The sequence below is a fragment of the Anser cygnoides genome, chromosome 10 (genome assembly GCF_040182565.1).
Source record: "Anser cygnoides isolate HZ-2024a breed goose chromosome 10, Taihu_goose_T2T_genome, whole genome shotgun sequence".
NCBI classification, from domain to species: Eukaryota; Metazoa; Chordata; class Aves; order Anseriformes; family Anatidae; genus Anser; species Anser cygnoides.
The window spans coordinates 3,517,934-3,540,119 of NC_089882.1; the positions used below are offsets into that span (position 1 = coordinate 3,517,934).

General features: G+C 44.0%; 1 protein-coding gene across 7 annotated transcripts in view; it reads right to left on the reverse strand.

Moving 5' to 3' along the window:
* Positions 1-22,186, reverse strand: part of GRM7 (glutamate metabotropic receptor 7) — a 268,824-nt gene that overhangs the window by 177,627 nt on the left and 69,011 nt on the right. For all 7 annotated transcript variants that reach the window (XM_048070519.2, XM_048070497.2, XM_067002826.1 and 4 more), the window contains exon 2: positions 1,297-1,513. In XM_048070519.2, coding sequence (XP_047926476.2) covers positions 1,297-1,513 — 217 coding nt within the window. The remainder of the gene's footprint in view (positions 1-1,296; positions 1,514-22,186) is intronic.

Genomic DNA, 22,186 nt, shown 5'->3' on the forward strand with positions numbered 1-22,186 from the left:
AAATCCTGAGAGTGAATTGTGGCTCGGGTCACGCTGTTTTTGTACAATGCAATGCCAGGGAAGTTACAAGGGGGTACATCTTCAAATTCCTTTAGGGAATGCAATAGATCTTATTCTTTTAAAATGAGGATGGGTTTCCAGTGCTCCACACCATGTTAGTGTACATCAGTGTACTTTACTGGAGATGGGCCTTACATATATCACCGCTACCGAATGACATCCTCTGCTTATTTTCTCTTAGTAGCACAGGAACCTACTTCAAATATTTCAATTTATAAACATTAATGATTCTGCATTGCAAATTAGCTCATCGTGGATTTATAGCTGTATTCCCTGAAGTGCCATCCAAAGTCCTCCTATGTTTTGTCATCTCTGGGGAAATTTAAAACTACTTTCCCCTGAAGAGTAAGTCACCAAGACAAGGATATGAGCACGCTGACACAGCAGTCACACCTTCAAGGCAGGCCTGCTCTACGTATTGACTCAGAACAAGAAAACAAACTGTAAAAGCAGGTTTTCTGTCAACAAAATTATGATGGTTCCACTCTATACCATAAACCTCACGAAGCACAAGACGCAGCATTTTCACGTCCTCTTGGAACATCTCTCACTGACACGTGGTGGTGTTCTCCAGCACACTGAAAATGCTTATTTTCATTTTTTGTCCTTCTTGGGACACCACTAAACGAAACATTCAAGCAACAAGAAAAATATGATGCACATGATGCATCACACCAAAGGCCTGATGTGCCTCACACCACGCTGCTGAGTTTCTCACCTCCTTAACCCATGCCAGCGATCTGTGAGCCTTCAGGTAAAACGTATGAATTTTCTCAACCGAATCGGTCAAGAGAAATGCTTAAGAAAAGCAAAACACAATCAGGCAGCGATCTGAAACACGAACAGCGGTAGTATGACACAAGTCGATGTCTAGTAACAAGCAGTCTTCAAAGAATTTCTAGCTGTGGAGAGATAAAAGCTGAACACTTTAAAATCTGTCTTCTACCCATGTCAACATAATATAATGCTGTCCGGTGGGATACTGAAAGCTTGATAAGACTCAGGGTTTTCTATTTTCTCCAGAAATGATTGAAAACCACTAACATTTCAAACTTTCTGAAACTCCATAAGCAATTTAGGAATGAGAGCACCTAGGAGCTATTACAAAGGCATTGCAAAGAACTGGAACAACTTTAAAATCAAATATATGTTCTAGAAAAATAACATAACATTTGGTACAAAATAACATCCATTATTTCTGCAGCGTTTTCTGGGGGGAGGGTGGGCATTGCCTACCTGCCTCTCTGGAAATTTGCATGAAGGACTCGACTCCTTTTTCTCCATAATTCCCTTCAGATGCCAAAGTGGACACATAATTCCATCCCAAAGCTTTCACAATGTCCACCATTGCTTGTGCTTGGAAGGAATCTGGAGGAACCACACGTGAGAAGAAATCATAGCGCCTGTCATCGCTCAACTCTGGTGCAGTTGAGGCATAACTGATTTGTGGGATCTGTAGAAAAAAATAATTTCTGATAAATATACACATTCACATACACATTGCACTTGTCTCAGTAGTTAGCTTCCACTGAGCCTCAGTTCACCTTCCCTATAGCAATCCACAGTTCTCTGCCATGTTCCTTTAGAACATACAAATAAAGAAACGATCTTTTAATCGACTTCAAATGGAAAGTTATAAAAAAAAGTCATTAGTCAATAGAAAATGGCACACGGTTACATTTATAACATCTTCCTTTCAGGCAACCTTAATCAAATACAGTGCACGCAAACCATTTCTTTTCTATGTCCTTTTTATTGGTGGTCTGGCTTTCCTAGCATTAGGTTATTTGGGATCCTGAATTCAGCAGAAGTGAAATCTAGACCTGTCCTCACTGACTGAAAGCCAGGAGGAGCCTTCATCAGTCTCTGGAATATTTCCTTCTCATGGCAGTGTGCGACGGAGACTGCAAGTTACTTTTTATAGCAGAGAGACTAGAATATTGTCTAGGGCTATTTTCTCCTCGATAACAAAGGCCCCAAAGCAGTTATCAAGCTGACAGCATGTTAATCCCCAAACACATTATGCAACTGTTTGAGTAACAGTCTGGGACTGCTCCTTAATTTAAGGAGCCTTCCATAACTCTCACTTGAGATGCCAAAGAGGGAAAAAAAAGATTTGAAATATACACAAACATGACCATATATAATGATTTTAGACTGTGGAAAGGTCAGTATTTCATGCCTCAGTACAAGCATCTTCTGCATTTTCATATTCTCTCTCCACACAGCATTTCCACAAGTATTTATTAGCTCTCTTGCCTTCTCAGAAGAGTCAACATTATATCTCCCCAGGCTCAGTGCTGCAAGGGACTGGCGCCTTCCCTGCCCACAGAGGCCAGTAGCAGATGAGAGCAAACGCGGCTCTTCCCAGGGATACACTCTATGCCCGTATGTACGTTAGCAACGACCACAGCAGAATAAAAGCAGAATTGCTGCTGAAGACCAAGCAGATAGGATAATTTATCCAAACTATCCCAAATTATTAAATACACAGACATTTGTAGAGATGTTCCCAATTTGAAAGGTAGTATCTACCGGTTTATTATAAATCATAATAAGCCATAGCACATGGCTCATTTAGGATCTGTTTGGCACCAGTCAACAGAAGCCCAGAGTGAAACGTGGCTGGTGACTGTCACTGTGGATGCCCAAGACCTGAAGCCCGGCTGCTCGGAGGGGCCTGTCCTTCTCCCGTGCCACGGCACCCCCTGCACGTCCCCTGGTTTCCCAGCCAGGCAGCTGGGAGCGTCAGGTTTTTAATGCAAGACAGCAGACGTCTACAAAGCCTTGCCAGATTTATTTTAGATCCATGGCTTGCGGACAGCACCCTGCCAGTGCTCCAGTCACAGAAAATTAAAAAAAAGTTAAAATTGAGGCTGACGGGAAGAAGCCAGCATGGTGTTGACCACTGTTACATGATTTATTTGCTCAGTGGTTTGCCTAGGGGCCAGCAAAGCTTGGGGACCACTCTCAAAGACAAATAGATCGATTACAACAATTTATCAGGGTTCTTGATTTTTAATCTGCACCTTAGGGTTGCACAGAATGTACTGGGCACCCTGGCCTTCAAAACTAATTGGAATTCTTAATTTGTCTGTGCCCATGATCACTGTTGTAATAAACGATTGGTGACATCTTAGGATAGCTCTCTTCTCATTTGCACAATGCAGCTAACGGAGCTGGCTCGGCTGCTTACCGGCTTTACTCATCTGGCCATCGGATGGCATTAAGTGGGACAGTTAACCAGCCTGCCTTTGTGGGGGCTCTTTACCCACTACTAATTAGACAAGCATCCAGTACACACCATGCAGTCCCACACACAGAGTCACACCGAGAGAATCAAGTGCTGCTTTTTTAATTATAAATAAAAGGATGGATGAAATACGATTTTATTTTATCCATGGCAAGTGTTTGTATTCCAACTTGTAAACAACTGTTTTGTCAGCTGAAAATCAAAAGGACCATATTCTGCACTTTTACAAAAAACAAAGCTTCCACAGAATTTGTTCCGGTGCTTATATTACTTAGGAGACCTTTTGTCTTTTAAGTTTTTTCCCTCTGTCTATAAAATATTAAACACTTCTGGCTGTTTAAATCACCTCAGTATTAAAAACATATATTGCTTTTTTCTACCAACATCTCTTAGAGGACATCTAAAAGCAACATATAGAGTTGAAGAACAGAATTTTTCTAAGACAAGAAAAGTAATTAAATGGTGGCAACATAGACCAAAGCCACTAGAGATCAACTTTGTTCGGTATGCCAGAGCATGTCTGACACCTGTTTTCCCTTCCCACTCTCCTTCCTGTGCACCTAGGCACATCCCTGATGTGCAAACCGAACATCTGGTTACATCAGCTAAAACCCAACGGTTTGGCATTTCTTCTCCTTTTTAATAGTCAGTTCGCCAAGACCCAGCCCCCGAGCCAACCAAACTTTGATGCTCTCCGTTCCCCAAGACGATGAAGATGGACTCCCCGTACAAAAAGGGACATGCGTGGGGGAATGAAAAGAAGATGGGCTGCAGTTTGATTACTCTTTGGTTATTGAATTCACCCCTTTGGTCCGCCCCCCCAAGCATGCATGGACATGCATTCTCAGGACTGGCAGAGCCCCACGTCGAGGCAGGAGGTTGCAGCTCGAGGCTCACCCCAGGGGCACACATCACGCAAACCAAACCCTGCTGCGGGGGCCGGGAGCGCAGTGGCTGCGTGTGCACTGCCTGGACTCCAGTTTCCAAGTTGCAGAAAAAGCCTGAGAAAAGCCATCCACACAGGAACGCAGTCGAAGAGCTGGACTTTCACTAGCCATCTCTTCTCTCTCCGTCCCTTTGGACAGAGGGAGAACTGCCTGGCCAGTCTGTAACACCTGCATTTAGCACTGCAGAAGGGTGCAGTGGCCAGTCCCACCGGGGGAAGCCGCCTCTGCATACACAGACTCAGGGTGAACGAGTGAAAGGCACAGCGAGCTGCAAGGCAACGCCAGCGAAGCCGGAGCAGTGAGATCGATCCCAAACCTAGTCCTACTGCCACGCAGCGTGCCCACTGAACGTCCTGGCATGCACCAACCACTGCCGGTTTCCTCTGGTTTGCTTTTGTTGTTGGTATCAGACAGTACCAGACAGCACTGGCTAACCTGCACACGCAAAAGATTGGCGAGTTGACCCGTTTCAATAGACTTCCCGAGTGAATAGATAGCACCTAAATAAAGGCTTTGTGCTTCCCCTTTCCCTGTGCCTTTCCCCATTTTCACAGGTAGTCGCGCACACCACTCCTCTTCCCTTCAGCCACACTCGTTCTCCTCGTGGTTCTGCAGCGGCCCAGCTGGAGCCGTCACATCCTGCTGCCACGGGAAGGATATTTATTTTTAATTAACCCGTCAAATATTTGTCTGTCACATCTAAATGATTTATGTGTCTTTCATTCTGGTAAAATCTGCTACTTGTCTTTGATCATCTCACTTTCAAAACTATTTTAAAGAAGCAAGCTTTCTCTTCCATTGCATTTTTCCATTTTCTGTTCTGAAACATGTTGGAAACATCAGAAAGCTCTAGGGAACCTTATTCCACTTTCCGAGTGGCTCTAAAATCTTGGCAGAAGAGTTGTGATCTCTAAAGCTCAGGGGATAAAAATCCCCCAGCCCTTACTCTTGGCAGTAAGAAAGGGCTGCGCCCCTCCTTTGGATGCTGCTCGGTTCTCCCAGGAGGTGCCTCCTGCTGGGGGTGATGGACAGACCAGCCACAGAGCCTTTAGCACCACCGCAGGACAGGACCATAGCTGGAGCCTCCTGGAGGACACCCAGGTGTCAGCAGACGGGTAAGCAGACCTCGGAGGCGGGAGGCAGATTTTCACGAAGGCAGTTTTGTGTTTACAGGACTATGGCAAACACCGTCACACACCGGAGTTTTTTGTGCTGTTTGCCCGGCTGATGTTCTGATTTCAGTAGGAGTGAATGATTAATGCTGGGAGCATTGCATTAGTCAGTGATTAATTAATGTTAATTTATTTTTACCATTCAGCATTATTCTTCATTAATCTCATTTACCTTTGCTAATGAAAAGCTCTCTCTGGATCCCTGCACCACTCCTGGTTGCCTTGCTTGAAAACCTGGCCTGTGTTGTGAGCAGTGGCACCGAAAGCCACACCAGAAAACACCAAGAATAAAATATGTCTCTGATGGGCTCCAAGCCACTGCTTGCAGCATTAAACACCTTCTAACACCGGGTCCAGAACTTTGCATTTCAGAGTAAAAAGCAACTGAACGCAAACTTGTTGAGTTTTGAAGGGGGTTGGTTCAAGGGGAAAAATCTGCACCTTTTCCATTTTTCTCCCCATACACACCCCCACTGGGCATGCCGAGAACTGACCTGTCAGTGCAGTAGGCTGCCTTTTCAGTAACTTATTAAAAGACTAATGAAATGGTGCACCTGAACCCCCTCACCAAAGGACAGTCATCAGAAAACTCGAGAAAAGGCAATTTTCTGAAGGATCATGTGCAATTAAGATAATGCATGAGTATACCTGTTGAGATATTAATGAGCTCCCACCAGGGTAATATTAAGTTCACAGTTTGCTGCAATTTTACTTTCAACTTCTTATTAAGTTTCATTAATATGATTTCCAGACAATGGAGAAAATATATACACCCCACTCTGATAAAGCCTCTTGAACCTTCCTGATTTGACAGGGCAGTGTCAGTCTACACAAATCGCAAAAACCTGCCAGTAACTTCACTCTGCACAAATAAGATGCCTGAAGACTTTTCACTTGGCTGCTAAACTCCTTGGTGTGAATTGATGGATGACTAACAACCTTAAATCTGTTTAGGTCCCAGATTTTATTCATGTAGAAACTTCTCGTGTCAGGATTTAATCATCGGTTAGTACAACTACTCTTTGTTCACCATTTACATCTCAAATTGCATAACAAACAGCTTCAGCATCCTGTGAACTGCACATAATTGTTTTTATTGCCTTGAATTAAAAAAGTATGTGAAGCTTCTAGCTAGCTGCTTTCTCTGGGCTAAACTCACCTACGCTTTTTACATTTTCACATTGTTCCCAATAGGAAGAACATTTCACCGGAGATGCAAAACAAGACCAGTGACCCAGTGCTTGCAAAGACAACAGAGTCTTTCTGCTGATCCCCACCAGGCTGCTGTGGGAATTAGAGCCCTCTCTGTTTCTCCAGCAGCTGACGCCCACGGGCACCGCGCGGCCGGGGCTCTCGGCTGTGTGCCGGGGCACCCTGCGGCCCCACGGCACAGGCCCAGGGGGTGTATAACAAATATTGCCACTGCCCTTCTGAAAGCTCAGTGCTGGCACACCAGCAGCTTGGGGTGGGTTGTCTCGTGCTGCCTGCCTAGCAGCATGTGCCCGATTTCAGGGGGTCTTTCCTGAAAGGTGCATATGACAACAAATATTGCAGCAATTCTTCCTCTAGGGCTCTTAAAAGACTGGGTAATAATATTTCCAACAGCCTTGGATAATGATGAGAACAAATCCTACTAAAGTGCTTTGATAATCCCTATTATGTTTTATTATGAAATTTCAGAAGTAGTGCATTTCAAGCTGATTTTTACACTCAAGAATCAAATGTTGTCAATTAGAAAATGAGGCAAAACAATTCACAAAAAAAAAAAAGCTTTCATGTAAATCAATTGTCAGAACAATAAGAATTATTTCTCCACAGCTCTGCCGTAGTGTATAAGGTGTTAACGTATGGCAAACCTGTTGCTGCACACAGAAGTATCACCACCAGAGCAACTTCTCAGCAGCGAACAGAAGAAGCACATCTAAAGAGGGCATTTGTATAACAAATTTTTCAAAAAACATGAATCTATTTATGGTTCACCTCGGTTTCTCTCACTCTGTTTACCAATTACTAAAGCTCCTGGTGTTCAGACAGGGTCCTGTTTGCTCACATCACTGCCTCTTTTACTCCATCCCACAATGAATTCCTAATGATGTATTAGAGATCAACACAATCACCTACAAGGAAATTGGATAGATATTTCATAAGGTACAGACACACAAATATAAACAACATCAAATACAAATGAGATGCTGAGCCTGAAGGAGAAGTGCATTTAATAAAACAGAAATATCTTCAAGAGGAAAAAAGAAACACTAAGAAAATAAACTCAATAAATGATTCATGTACATAAATTCAGCCTGTGTTGGCCCCTTCTGCCAAGCCTCCCCATGCCGTCTGAGCTCCACCTCACCCCACTTGTCCAGCAGTATGACTTCAGCTGATAGCCGAGTGGCTCTTCTCTGAACTTGATCTCATAGACCAAAAGGACAACATATCACTCAAACTCCATTTTTAAGAGAGAGGCTTTCAGAAGTGCTCAGCTTCTGCAGCTGAGGGCCTACGTCAGAGCTCCCAAACCTCATGCAACCTCGTTTTTCTTTTTGGGGCTTCCAAGTGGGGTAGCAAAATTCCCAATTTATGGAGAACTACAAGTGTTCTCGACATATCAATGAAAAGCCAGACAAGGTCACCGCTGTGTGGACCTCTCCGTATCAGATGGTCAGGGAGTGACACGGTGACAGGAGAATAAGGCAGCATGAGGGAGGGTACGTAATTTCATCTCACCGAACTGTCTTGCACTGCAGCACGTATTTCAGTTTCACTGCATAATGAATAAACATCTGAAGCTCCATGCAGATTGTTGGGTGGAAATTACGAGGGAAGACCAGTCCTATTAAAGGACTTACTGTAAACGAACAGGGCGGTAACAGACCCCAACAGGGCCGTAACGAGGCACTGCTGCACCACGGGCCTGCACCCCAGTGGGCGGCCTAGAGCAGGAGGCAGCGCCTTGGTGCTTCCAGAGCAATGCCTTGCCTAACGGGACCTCCTACCTCAGCACCTTGGTGCCTCCTGAGCAATGCCTCGCCTAACGGGACCTCCTATCTCAGCACCTTGGTGCCTCCAGAGCAATGCCTTGCCTAACGGGACCTCCTATCTCAGCACCTTGGTGCTTCCAGAGCAATGCCTTGCCTAACGGGACCTCCTACCTCAGCACCTTGGTGCTCCTGAGCAATGCTTCGCCTAACGGGACCTCCTACCTCAGCACCTTGGTGCTTCCAGAGCAATGCCTCGCCTAACGGGACCTCCTACCTCAGCACCTTGGTGCCTCCTGAACAATGCCTCACCTAACGGGACCTCCTACCTCAGCACCTTGGTGCTCCTGAGCAATGCTTCGCCTAACGGGACCTTCTACCTCAGCACCTTGGTGCTTCCTGAGCAATGCCTCGCCTAACGGGACCTCCTACCTCAGCACCTTGGTGCTTCCAGAGCAATGCCTCGCCTAACAGGACCTCCTACCTCAGCACCTTGGTGCTTCCAGAGCAATGCCTCGCCTAACGGGACCTCCTACCTCAGCACCTTGGTGCCTCCTGAACAATGCCTCGCCTAACGGGACCTCCTACCTCAGCACCTTGGTGCCTCCTGAGCAATGCTTCGCCTAACGGGACCTCCTACCTCAGCACCTTGGTGCTTCCAGAGCAATGCCTCGCCTAACGGGACCTCCTACCTCAGCACCTTGGTGCCTCCTGAGCAATGCCTCGCCTAACAGGACCTCCTATGTCTGTCCCTCCCTGACTGCCAATGCTGCCATGGAGGCAATCCGTTACTGAAGCAAATACCTCCAAGGCCTCTTTGGTTTTCTCAAATACAAAATTAATGCCGCTGGCCTTCTCAATCCAATTAGTGTTCAATTCAAGGTGTTCTGTTTGTTTGTTTTTTTGTTTTAATTCAAACCGGAGAAGAGCATATGAAAGAGACTATTTCCAGGCACATAAATCATCCTTCATTCCTAGCATAACCATCATGACAATCAAGTAGAAAGACAACCTGAATTATAGTGGGAAGCTGGGAGTATTTTCCACATCTACAAGGTTACTTCTGTTTCCTTTTCTAGAATAGGAAAGTACTCATATGAATTATTCCAGCAAAAATAATTGTAGCAATTAAGAGAACAATAATTATAGCAATTAGTACTGTCCACAAAGCTCACAGGAGCATTTTATCAACTTAGAAAACAGGAAGAAAGAAAAAAACCCACCACCTACTACTATGAGAGATGTCCACAAATAGGAAATATCCCTATATTTAATCGATGACCTGTGCCTAGGGCTAGGTCTATTTGTGACAACTGTGAGCTTACGGCACAGCTTGGGCTTTTGTATCTGCAGAATGTGAGGTGAGCTCTCAGCTTCTAAATGCTAAAAGAACATTGGATAGATGACTTGCAACCGCAATTTTAATGAAAATTAGGTCTTAGCACAAAAAAAGGTATCTCATCCCTTTATGAGGCTGTACATACTGCCATCCTTCTCACAAATAAGAACAGACACTTGTCTCAACAAGCTTACATATTCTGCTCTGAGAATTTTCCATTTATATGTTCATTGTTAATACTTGCAGTTGTCAAATCTGTGCATTACGGTGCACAGGCACACAAAGACAGATAACTGTCTTACTAAATGTATTCCGAGTGGCTAAGATCTACAAATTCTTGTACTATGAATCAATTTATAATGAACTTACAGGCTCACTTCTCTTCCTACACAGGTATAAATAAAATTTTGAAGAAATCTCTTCAATGACACTGCATTCATTGCAGAGCAAGACTGTCCCAGTTATTGTGACTGCAGTCACTTTAACCTGTTCCCATCCAACCAGCTACCTAGCCCCCATGCTTCAGCACTGCCATAAAACTGTAAATACACATGAATAAATTGCTATCCTTTTCAGAAGGAATAAAAAAAAAATTAAAAAAAAAGTCAGATCAAATGTGTTTCCAACATGAAGAGGTACAAGAGTTAAGTGGACGGTAACATCTACAGGTTGCAATTCCAGGCTTTTGCTCCTAAGTCAAGCCCACCTACATTACCCTTCATCTGTAATATGTAGCAATTAAAGACCTGGTCAAGAACCTACTGCAAATAGAGAACTAACAGAGGAATGAAGCACCAATATTGATGTAACCTACTCTACTGAGTGCTTTGAGATTTACAGTTCCAGAAAGTGCCTTTTTTTTTTTTCTTAACATTTAACAATCTAATAACTTTATCTAATAACTTTTTTTCATGGGCTAAGACTATTCTTTATAATCAAGTCCCACTGAGCAGGGTCTATAAACCAATTCAGAAAGTTTCTGATCCCTACAAACAACTTTGGGAAACCTTTGAACCAGGCTGTCCCAAAAGGGCACAGTTCCCACCGCACTGCTACTGCAAGAGCAGAATATCTCTGAGGAAGGCAGAACAGGCCTTCAGCAGCACTGTCAGTATTGCACATCGGTTTAGAGATAGGTGAGGCCCAAACGGAATTAAACTGTTTCACTGTCTTCCCTTTAGGGAGTTACTTAAATAAAAATCTCAGTCTATCGTGTAGCTTGGACACAAAAGCTTCATACATATTTAAGACTTCCTTTAGGAGACAAAAATATACTCCTGTGTTCTTCAAAAGACATGTCATATTCTTTAACATTTCAGTGGGATCAGTAGTCCTGTGACAGCACACCAGCAACAACATGAAAAAAAGCATTCCTTTTGTTTGCAGATATTATTTGCATTTGCAAGACTACTTTGGGACTATTTTATTTTTCCAAAGCATTCCTTGAATAGCCATTTTCAAAATTGCCAAGAAAAACAAACAAACAAAAAAAAGACCAGAAGCCAGTAATTGAATTTACAGTGAAATGGAAAAAGATATTTCAAGGCACAGTTGCCTGATTTGCATGTGGAAATTTCTCTCTGGGCATAAAGTTGTGTTTATGTAATCATGAAGAAGATGACTTCTCAATGATCACTTCTTAGAAGCAAACTCAATTTTTATTTATTTTTCTTACATTTTAATTTATCTTGTTTTATCTATACTTTCATTTAATAATATTAATCTCAAAATATAATATTTTAAAAACTATTATTTCTAGCCCTAAATACACAAAGATTTTTCTTTCAGAGAGGGGTCAGGCTGGGTGAGCACAGACACAAGGCCCCGAGCTGGCAGCAGCTCCCCCAGGACCTCAGCCACCAAGGGTCCCCTGCTGCAGGGGTGCAGGATGGACACCAGGCTCTACATTTCCTACGGAAGCCAAAATTCCCTCCAGCTTACACAACACACACCTTCTGGCATAGGGAACCTCTTACAATTCCCATGGGCAAGCAAAATTATTTATCTCCTGTATCAGGTATACAGTTGATAGTAAAGACAAAAGAACACGTACTATTACAAAACTTCTGCACTTCATGTTTTTAAGTGAAATATTTAAATTAAGAATTTTGGCTGGCTTGCTCATAAACTAGGAAGGCAATAAAACTTTACTGATTTGCAGATCTTGTGGATGAGATATGACCAGCACAGCACATTTATATATACTAGTGCATATTCATTGATTTTACAAAATTAACTACAATATTCCTCCTAGGATACATCAGTTAGAATATCAGTAGTGATTGCCCACCCATTGCAATGCAAGAATGCACAGCGCTTCATATTTTAGCTCCAGCCCTGATAGAATGAAAGCTTGAGAGCAGCATTAAAATAATAGATGGCACTCTGCTAGAGGTAATTTGAAATCTTAACAAAGCATCAAAGGATCTTGTCTATTATGAGCTAATACTTCAAGCCAATTTTTAGCTGAACTCACATAAGGTGATGGGAGTACAGGGACCCTCTAACCTTTCTAATAGCCACATTTGTGTAATCATCAGGTAGCACAAAGCTGCTTCTGCAGCGACAGACTTCCCAACCTCATGTTGTGATTCAAAACCGGAATACAAAATAACATACATGGATATTCTGTCACACTTCACTCCCATGGCACATCACAACGTCTAAAACATAATTACAAAGATACCGCATAAAAGAGAAGAGAGCAAAAAAAGCTTAAAAGAGGTGTGTTCTGTATCCTTTGAGTTTGTGCCAAGATTGAATGTACTTTTTGAGTTGTTTACTTCTACCACAGCATAAGAACTGCTTAAGCGATATCTCCAGCAGATAAAACAGGCAATGATATATCAAAGGGAAGAAACTGAGGTGTCTCAGGGAGAGGAGACAGCCTGAGGTAGGTTCAGGTTTTGAGGAGGCTTACATCAAAGTTTTCCCTGTCTCACGTAATCCAGGAGAGGAAGAGGGAAGGCATGGCTGCCTCGTACCCGTTCTGAACATACTTTGCAGTCTAGAACACATTGAAAGGTAATTCCTTGGGTTTTGAAGCCTACTTCCCACAGCACGAAGGTTTATATCCAACGAGACATTCTCAGGAGGATTATTTCAACCATTCGAAGAGGTGCTGAGCAAAGAAACAGAGTCTGAATGTGATCTGCCCTCAGTTATGGGGGACACGACAGCAGCAGGTAGATTTTTCTTCTCCTTTTATATATATACTATTCCCATACACTAATGTCTGTATTTCCAAAAATGAAAAGTCAGCCACTGTGAACACATAGAGAAGCGAAGCCACAGATACACGCTAAGTATATTTATACACATAAGTATATACAAAAGTACAAATATGCTTGCAGTGATTGGAACTCACACATCCAGATATAGACTCAGAAATTCTAATTATTTTGAAAATAAATCAGAACCAGAAGACAAACACAGCAAACCAGCTTTTATGTTTTATTTATGTGTAAACACTACTCCATTCATTGCAAACATATAATTGAACCTTATATTGTCTGTGCATATTTTAGAAGTTTCTTTAATCTGCAAGTATAAATCTCATTGATTTTGAAAGTATCCCCATAAACACAACAACAGTAAAGACTTACTTAGCAGATAGGCTGAGATACAGAAACGCTCGATAACATGACACGGTTTTCTGAAAGTAATACTCAGAAGCACAGCAAACCCACTACAGAGGAAACAAATTGCAATGCGATACAATGTGAAACACAATCGTCCTTCAAAGCTTAGTTATTAGGCGAAGTGAAAGCTGTCGCGTTAGTATTTGAGCATATCTCATAATTGCATTTCTAGTCAAGCATCCGTGTTTGTTGTGGGAAATAAGGCTGTGATTTGAATATTTATCCCTAACTTTTCAATATAGGAAAACACCTTACAGTCATGGAATGGGTTGGGTTGGAAGGGACCTTACAGATCATTTGTTCCACCCCCTGCCGTGGGCAGGGCCCCCTCCCACCAGCCCAGGCTTCCCCCAGCCCCATCCAGCCCGGCCTTGGGCACTGCCAAGGATGGGGCAGCCACGGCTCCTCTGGGCAGCCCGTCCCAGTGCCTCACCGCTACCACCACACGCCCTGACAAAAAGTCCCTCTTCAGCTTTCCTGCAGCCCCTTCAGGCACCGGCAGGCTGCTGGGAGGTCTCCCCAGAGCCTTCTCTTCTGCAGGCTGAACACCCCCAGCTCCCTCAGCCTGTCCTCACAGGAGAGGTGCTATGAGGTCAAGACGAATAAAGCCTATGGCCTTCTTATCTTTAAATAAGAACATATCTAAAATCTGTCATTACAAATTTATCTCTAAGTGTTTATTTGCAATTCCGTAGTAAAGAAACTTTCAGCAAGCAGCTGAATATCCTAAGGAGCAAAACTGAATTGCAGCGAATGACTTTTGCTGATGAGATGTTACAAAACTAAGAGTCTAAACTCATAAAAATGTCTCCAGCTTCTCACCCAGACTCTGCATTCAGATGATTCACTGCTGCCAGAATCACGCGTATCCTGCTGTGCAGGACCATGGCCCAGCTGCAATTCCCAAACTACCCCCAGCCTTGATGCGCACCACTTCACACAAGCAAGAGGAACCACCACAGACAAGTTCCTCTTTGCAGTTTGAACATATAATGACGTTCTGAGCATCTCTAACCAGCATGGCACTAAAAGTGCTGCTAGCACTCCGGACACTACTGATAAGGGACGTATCAGCAACCTGTGGTTAATACCAGCAGCACTGGAGACACAACTCTGCAGGCAAAGGAACACATCAGCCCCAACCTCGGCACTCAGCAGCAGAGAGCGTGTTTGTCCCGTTTGTCCTTCAGGAGCCCGTGGCAGGTCACATATGCAAACGATGCAGCCCCTGAAACCACCGCTCCCAACTGCTCCTCTGTTTCTGAATGTTCTGGGCTAAGCTGAACGATTTAGTTTTGGATTGGCAAAATAATAAAAGGTTGAAGCAAGATCAAAATTTCCACTTGAAAAGAATTAGTGTAAGGTCCTGTTTGAACCCCTTGCTTCAGTTTTGGTCACTCAAACCAGCATGCCTTAATAGCTTTATTCACTGTTGTCCTTCTGGGCTGGACAAGGCTCTCTGCACTGCCTACAGATGATGCCCCAGGTGACACCATGATTAAGTAACTACAATTTGAAATGATGAAGCCAGAGCTATATAACCAATCCTCATATATGACCACCTCTATATTCCCCACCATACCAAAACATCTACCTGTGCTTATAGGAATAGTATTGCTCTTAAAGTATTCACAGTGATATCCAGCTGCATAAATTCCCTTTAAACCCAAATGTCTCCAAACGTGCCCAAAATGCTCAGACACATGGCTGGCGAGCACAGGAGTGTTAGTACCCACGCATGGTGTGTGCGTGGGGATGAGAGGAGTAAGGAGATATGCCACAACTACCAATTAATATTCCATTAGATTTATGCAAATGTCTCATTTGCAGTGTTAGAATTCAGGGTAGGACCGAATACACAGAGCAGATTATCTCATGTCTGCATGCACAGTATTCATTTTCTTTCCTGAGGCTCACAACTGCTAGAGACAAGTTATGACCTAAATGAACTCAAAATCTAACCTGGTGGTTCTCCTTTTTTTTTTTTTTCTCCCTCCATACTGACACACATTGCCGTATTTTCCATTACAAAACACAGAAGAGCATTCCAGGACATCTAAGGTATGTTGAATTCCAGTGGCATCCAGTCCATATGGCAAAGAGCTGTTTTCTATAGCAAAGGAAAATAATTCTCTATTTCTGTACTATGAGGAACACCACAATGTTGTATTCTTGTTGCACATCCTTTCTAAATAGTGTGGTTAACAGGAAATTCCTATGTACAATTTTAGCAAATGCATTTGTATCAAAGTGCATTCTCAATTTCAAGTATCTGGAGCAAAGTCTCCATTAAGAGGAGCACTTACAAGCCTTTTATTCACTTGTGCTCATTAGTGCTACAGCAGTAGTCTAGGATGTTCCAGTTTGCCCGTGTAACAAAATCCTTGTTAAATTATTTGTACCTCTCTATTAAAAGTTATCACCTACTGCAGCAATGACAATTCTACTGGAGGAATAATCTTGCCGCTAACCCATCACAAGAGAAATTTAACGTAATAACCTTTATTGTAGACAAATGAGCTACATAAACTACCACCAGGGCTAACCTTGAACTATGAACTACACACCGTATGAGAACAATACAGGTATGATGCATTTTCTTCATGGTGCATATAGAGAAGACAGCCTGAGGAATATAATCTTTATTTACAAAGGAGAGAACTTACAAATAAAAACTTGAATTATTATGTTAATGAGAAATCTACCTCAGGGGAACTGGGCATGTATTTAGAATTAAAGATACTTTTACTATTATATAAAGTGATTAAAGTATGTCTGAGACAAGATATCTTTAACATGTTAACCATTTAAATGATATACAAAACCAAAATTGGCTTATGCAGATGTACAGCCACGCGCACGGCCCGGCCTGCGGGTGAAAGCAGCCCAGCCTCGCTGCGGAGAAGAGAACTGCGCTGTACCGAGAGGTTCAGGCGAGCCGCCTGCGCTGCCTGGGCTGTGCTGGGGTAGGAAAAGCTCCATAGACAACCTTCTCCTGCTCACAGCCTTACTGCATTTCATGTTTGTGCCTGCAAATACTCTGATCAGAAAAAGAGTGGGTGAATAAAGGAACAGGCTGCCCCAGCAAAGCCCCGTACCCAGCCCTGCACCTCCTCGCGTGCAGCTCTCGGCTGTTTCAGAGCTCTGAAATGCAACCAGTGAACACGCTGGTTTCAAGCAAGCTTGCGCTTGTTCTCAGCTTTTGGCTTTCACAGTTTTAGATTCCTGCGAATAAAACAGCTGGGGCTGGGTACGAGTGGTAGGGCCAGCAGAAGGGAAGGGGGGAGAAGGCCCGGGTGCGGCAGCCCCACGGAGCCGCCTGGTGCTCGCGGTGTGTGGGGCAGCTGCAGCGTGCACACTGACACCACGACACCTTCTGCCATTCCCAGCTGCGTTTGGACGGGCTGCATCACCACCGAAGCAAAGGCAGGATGATCCCAAGCACTGGAACATCCCAGCCTTTGGCACTAAGCTTCCTGTCACCTGAAATCATGACAGCTAGGCCGCATGGCTTCCTAATGGGTATTCTGCTGGTCAGAAGCTTTCCAGCACCAGCTGGCACAGGTTGTACCAGCCAGGAAAGCAGATCTTACCATGAAGCCCATAACCCTTTCCTTGGAGTCCGTTGTCCCTCAGCGTCTGCGGTCATACCCACAGCCGTCTCCCCAAGAGCTTCACCAGTAGCCACGACTGCTCTCTGGTTTCTATTTCCTTAAGGTTATTACCTTCAAACACACCCACAAAGAGTTTGGGTCTCATCCTGTGCCAAGGGGCATCGGAGCACTCAGACCTGGGCCCCGCAGCACACCAGCCTTTCCTCCCACCACACGCTGACCACCCACATGCACTCCATGCCCTGCTCTCCGCAGCAAAGGCACTCGCTGCCTTCTCCATGGGGCAAGACCCTCGTGCTCCTGCCCCTCTGGCAGTAGCTGCTTCCACAGAGACACCTGCACCAACAGGAGGAAACATTCTGCTTCCCCACCGTCTGCCAACAGGGCCGGAAATATGGCACTCATAGGCAATACTTAGCATCCCCCTGGAAAGTTTAAGAGGGACTTCTGTAGGGAGACCCTGGGCATGGGGATAAATTTCACACGTGAGACCGTGTGATTGTAGTTAGTCTGCCTCTGATTTCACGTTTATTTTTTTTTCCAAAATAAACATTATCACGAATAAAAAGGTCTGTTGTATTCTCTGAGCATAAGAATCCCAACAAGGTCCTTCAGGACAAAGACGCAAGGCATAAAGGAGAGTGAGGAAATGCAGCAAGAAGAGATGTGAGAGCGGATTATAATTATGTGAGAAATCTGCATTTGACATTTCTTCTACTCCATACATGAGAATTATAGGACATAATGAAGTTTCAGTGAATATCTATACCTTTTATTTCCTTATATTTCATCTCTGGCCTTTTAGAAAGTGCATCATCACCGTGCAATTCTACATGTATATAAATATTTATGCACTATCACAGGAAAAACACAAGGCAATCACACTTTTACCTTCACTGGTTTTCTTCACCTCAACGTTAAGCTTGCCAGCTAAATAATTACATTTCTTCTTATCTAACTTGTGGGAAAACAAATTTAATAACAGAAATACAGCTAGAAAAGAAAATACTTAGGGGAGAATAATTTTCAGACTTAAACTTCACAGGCTCGATAGATTATTCTGGACACTGGATAATTACTAGGCATGTCTTTATCGCAAAAGTGCTCGGACATTCTAATTAATCCAAATTGCTTTCTAAGGGCCGTGTTATTAGACGCATGCAGAAGCAACTAGACACTGAATATTTTTTTGTAAAGGTCTCGAAGAACTCTCTCTTTCGGCACCCTGATGAAATCCACCCCAGCAAGGCCACCAGCTCTTTGCCTTGCATTACAGCAAGCCCGGAGTAAAGGAAAGGAAAGCAGCATGCAGCCAACTAACTCGGTGCTTTTAAAAAAAAATGATGAATACCACTGCCTGAACGGCAGGACGGGAAGGATCAGTGCTATCTATCCCACTCGCTGAACTCACGCCTTGGCAAAGCCGCCGGCGGCCGGGCCGAGTGGCTGCATGCCCGGCAGCGCTGGCTCGCGGCGCCGCTTTGGCAGACGCTGCGGCCTCCGAGGCAGCGAGGCCGAAGCCTCCCGGAGGTCACCGGGGAGCAGCCTGGCGGTGCCGCAGCAGGAGAAGCCTCCTGCAATCGGGGCGGCCTGGGCAGCCGATTTACTGCAGTTTCAGTTGTGTAGTTCAACAGAATCCCTTTCTTACTCGATGTCCTCTTGTTAATCTATTTACTTCTCTATTTCTGTATTTTGCTCTCTTTCTCAAGGCAAATTGTACATTTCTACCTCTTGCCACATCTCCAAGGGAAAATCGCTTTGAAATATTCTCATCTGCAAGGCGACTCCCCATGGGGCTTATTTCGAAACTTTTGCTCATGCTTTGGCCTGCATCTCAGCAGGCTGCTCTGGCTCCTGTGGCCCTGCACCCAAGTGGGTGATGAAGTACTGGGTGGTGAAATGGATGCAGTTCTCTTCCTCGTCTCTCATGGCAATGCCTCACGGACAGAAACTAATCCCTTGAGTCAAAGGAACGCTGGTAAACTGAGTCGCTTAGAGGATTACGGAGAACTGCAGAAGTCTCCTATGTTCTTCACGAGATTATTTTTATTATCAGTCGTCCTCTTTAACAGCCTTGTTAAGTATGATTTTCCTTGTGCCAAATACCAACTTACAATTACTTAAAGCATCTGCTTAAATGAAGGTCATGTATACAACTTGGGGCAGTAATTAGTCCAAGCAAGTATTTCTCCCTCAGAAAATTTAGGTATTCTGACAGAATCAAATAGATGGCAAATGTTTCTAGGTACACGGACCAGGAAAATGGTACAGAAAATGTCTGGCCCCTCAAGGAAGTGCTTATCCATGCCTACGATCAAACTAATGCTAAGTAAAATGTATCAGTAGCCATTTTAAATGAATAAAAAGAACCTTTCCTAGTCCTCACCTATCTTACTCACACCTTTACTGAACACGTCAATCAATGTCAGTCCCTCATTAACATAACACTCAGTCATTAAAAAACAGTCACAATTGCCACCCAAGTGTCCTTTTGAAGTATCATGTGTAAATTGCTGTCACTATTCTATATACCGGGGTATTGCACATGATTATTAATCAAAGAAAACGTCCATGCAAAGGGCACGCTAACCTAAATTGGGCCCGTTTTGTTTTCTCCCCTGACAGCAGAATCGTTACACCAGACTTGCCCTATGATATGCTGCCATAGTTGTGTGTAGTTGGGTTTGTTTATACTGTGAAATTTGAAGAAAAACAAGTGCAAATAAAGCCACTTTCACCGAGATATTAAGATAGGAGTTTTTTTTAAACAAGTTTGATATTTTTTTCTCTCCCAATTCTCTTCCTTTGGCAGGAAAGATGTACTCTGGAAAGCGGACTGGCAACTGTAGGACCCACATGTCAAAATTTGGAGTGTGTTTTCCTTCAATAAAGTGATCGCTTGGGCTCTCCTTGGCACTGCCCTGGCTTCTGGACGGGCTTTTTGGCTGGTTCATCGCTGTGCCTGCAAGTTGGCTCTAAGCTCTCGGAGATCAAACTGCTAATGGGCTTCCTGCGCAGTCTTGTATCTTTGTAACCTTTCTTTCCAAGTTTGGCTCATTTTCAGTTGTGGGGATTTTGCTGGCAGCTATGTCCTGAAGTTTTGCATAACAATTTTTAGCTGATCCATGCACAGGGCAAGTGACCTTCATTAAGATAAAAGGGCTCATTCTGACCCTGAAACCTCAGAAGATAAAAGGTACAGAGCTTGTATCTGGAAAACACTAAATATTTCAAGATCCTTGCTCCATGCATCAGCGTGCTAACGCTGGAACTCGTCACGCTCATCACGATTTAGGGTTTGATCCTGCCAGGTGCTGTGCATGATCCAACAGCCCACAGAAACCTGCTCACTTTCAGGAACCCCATGAAACCACACAGCAGGCAGCCGCCTGGGCCCAGCCCAGCGGTGCTGTGCGCCCACTTCACAGAGGGAACCACAACCACATTGCAGAAACAAGAGACTGCATTGCCCCTGTGGACGCACAGCAGAGGCAAAGCTGCAGGCAGGAAGGAATGATGTGCTACCATATATTTTCTTCTTTTTTTACGAAATAAAAATCTCACATAGAGCATTGCATCCTCAGCTGGTGAAAATTGCCATTGGCCTCAATGGAGCTCTACCACTTTGCGCAGCTTGAAGATCTGATCCACAAAATTAACACGGCAATGAATGGTGCTCTGCAAATAATCGTGCATCTGTATTTATCATATTAAAATGAGCATCATGACTTTGGAGATCACCTCATGTTTATGCATGTGCAATTTATACCCGAAATCACTTTTTTTTTTTTTTTTTTTTTACTTCTCTGTGAATAGATGCTTCTGAAAAGAAAGTTTATGCAAAATGGCGGGTGTCAGATTATTTTGAACAACTGAATATAACAGGTCTTCATCAGCTCTCACTAGAGCAAATTAAGCAGTGCCGGAAGGTCTGGAGGAAGAAGAGCTCGTTTTGATGGCAGTGATGGGATGTGATGTTCCCTATTAGTCCCTGACCAGCAGGGCAATGCTCAGCACATCATCCTCACTGACAGAAATTAGACAAGCTCCATGACCCATGTTTACAGAAGCCTAAAGCCATCGCAGTTTTTGAGCTCCGTGCAGAAAGGATTGGTGCTTCCAGCCCCAATTCTGCAAACGGGGAGAGGCGAGAGAGGAGGGAGAGGGAATGGGGAGAGGGGGGAAGGAGAAGGATCCTTTGCTCTCCATTGGAAAATATGTTGAGAATTTGGAATGAAAAAAGTATCCACATGACTGCTGTCAGTGTTCACAACATGAGCCTCCCCAGACAAGCAAGCTGTGCCTGTGACCATCTTATTTGTGTGTGACAAGCCATAATAAAACGTGAACGACAGGTGGAAATCTGGACGTTTTTTTCCAGCCCTCAGCCGATGACTTCTGTTCTTTTGTTGCACCTCCTGCTCGGCGGCACAGCAGTGTTTTTATCAGGCTGTTAGTAGCTTTTTTAATGCAGCCTCTTTACACTTAAATCTTGCAAATGTCTATCAGATTCCTAGGTGTCAGCTCTTGAAATAAGCATTGGGTTTTTATTTCCTTCTACATTACTTTTTTCAATTCCCTTCCCTCCAGTTATTTATTCCTCTGGAGGGTAAAAGAACAGCGCAGAGGAACAAGCCCCTTGTGCATACTTCATCAAGATCTGTAGACTTGCTACTAATTACTGCAGTCACAGTTATCAACCTTACAAGCAGTTCAAAAGGATCAAGGCAGCGTTTCGAGGCTGAGGCTCAGCAGGTTCTGCTAACCCTGCAGTTTGGGGAGGCACTGCATCACGCCACGTTTTCAGAGCCGAGAAGCACGGGAATTTTGGAAATGCTGTGTTCTGGTATCACAAGCAACCAACAGGAAAATTAGCATTGTAAAATGGCAACCTAATTTAGATAAGCACTATGTGAATCCATCTAATTTGTATACAGAGTCATTATATGGTCACAACTGAGTGACTCAAGCCTTTTTTTCTTTTCTCTCCCCCCCCAAAATAACAGTGCTCTGGGAGTATCCTTAGTTAGTTATGCATTGCTGCTAGTTGACAGCTCAGTGGCAGGCATTAAATGGCAGAAACATTATTGTTAATAACTGGGGACAGACAGCTGGCAGCAGGGGGGCAGCAGCTCTGCCCCCGAGCACGGCACGGCGCCTGGGAGGATGCCGGCCTCCTCCC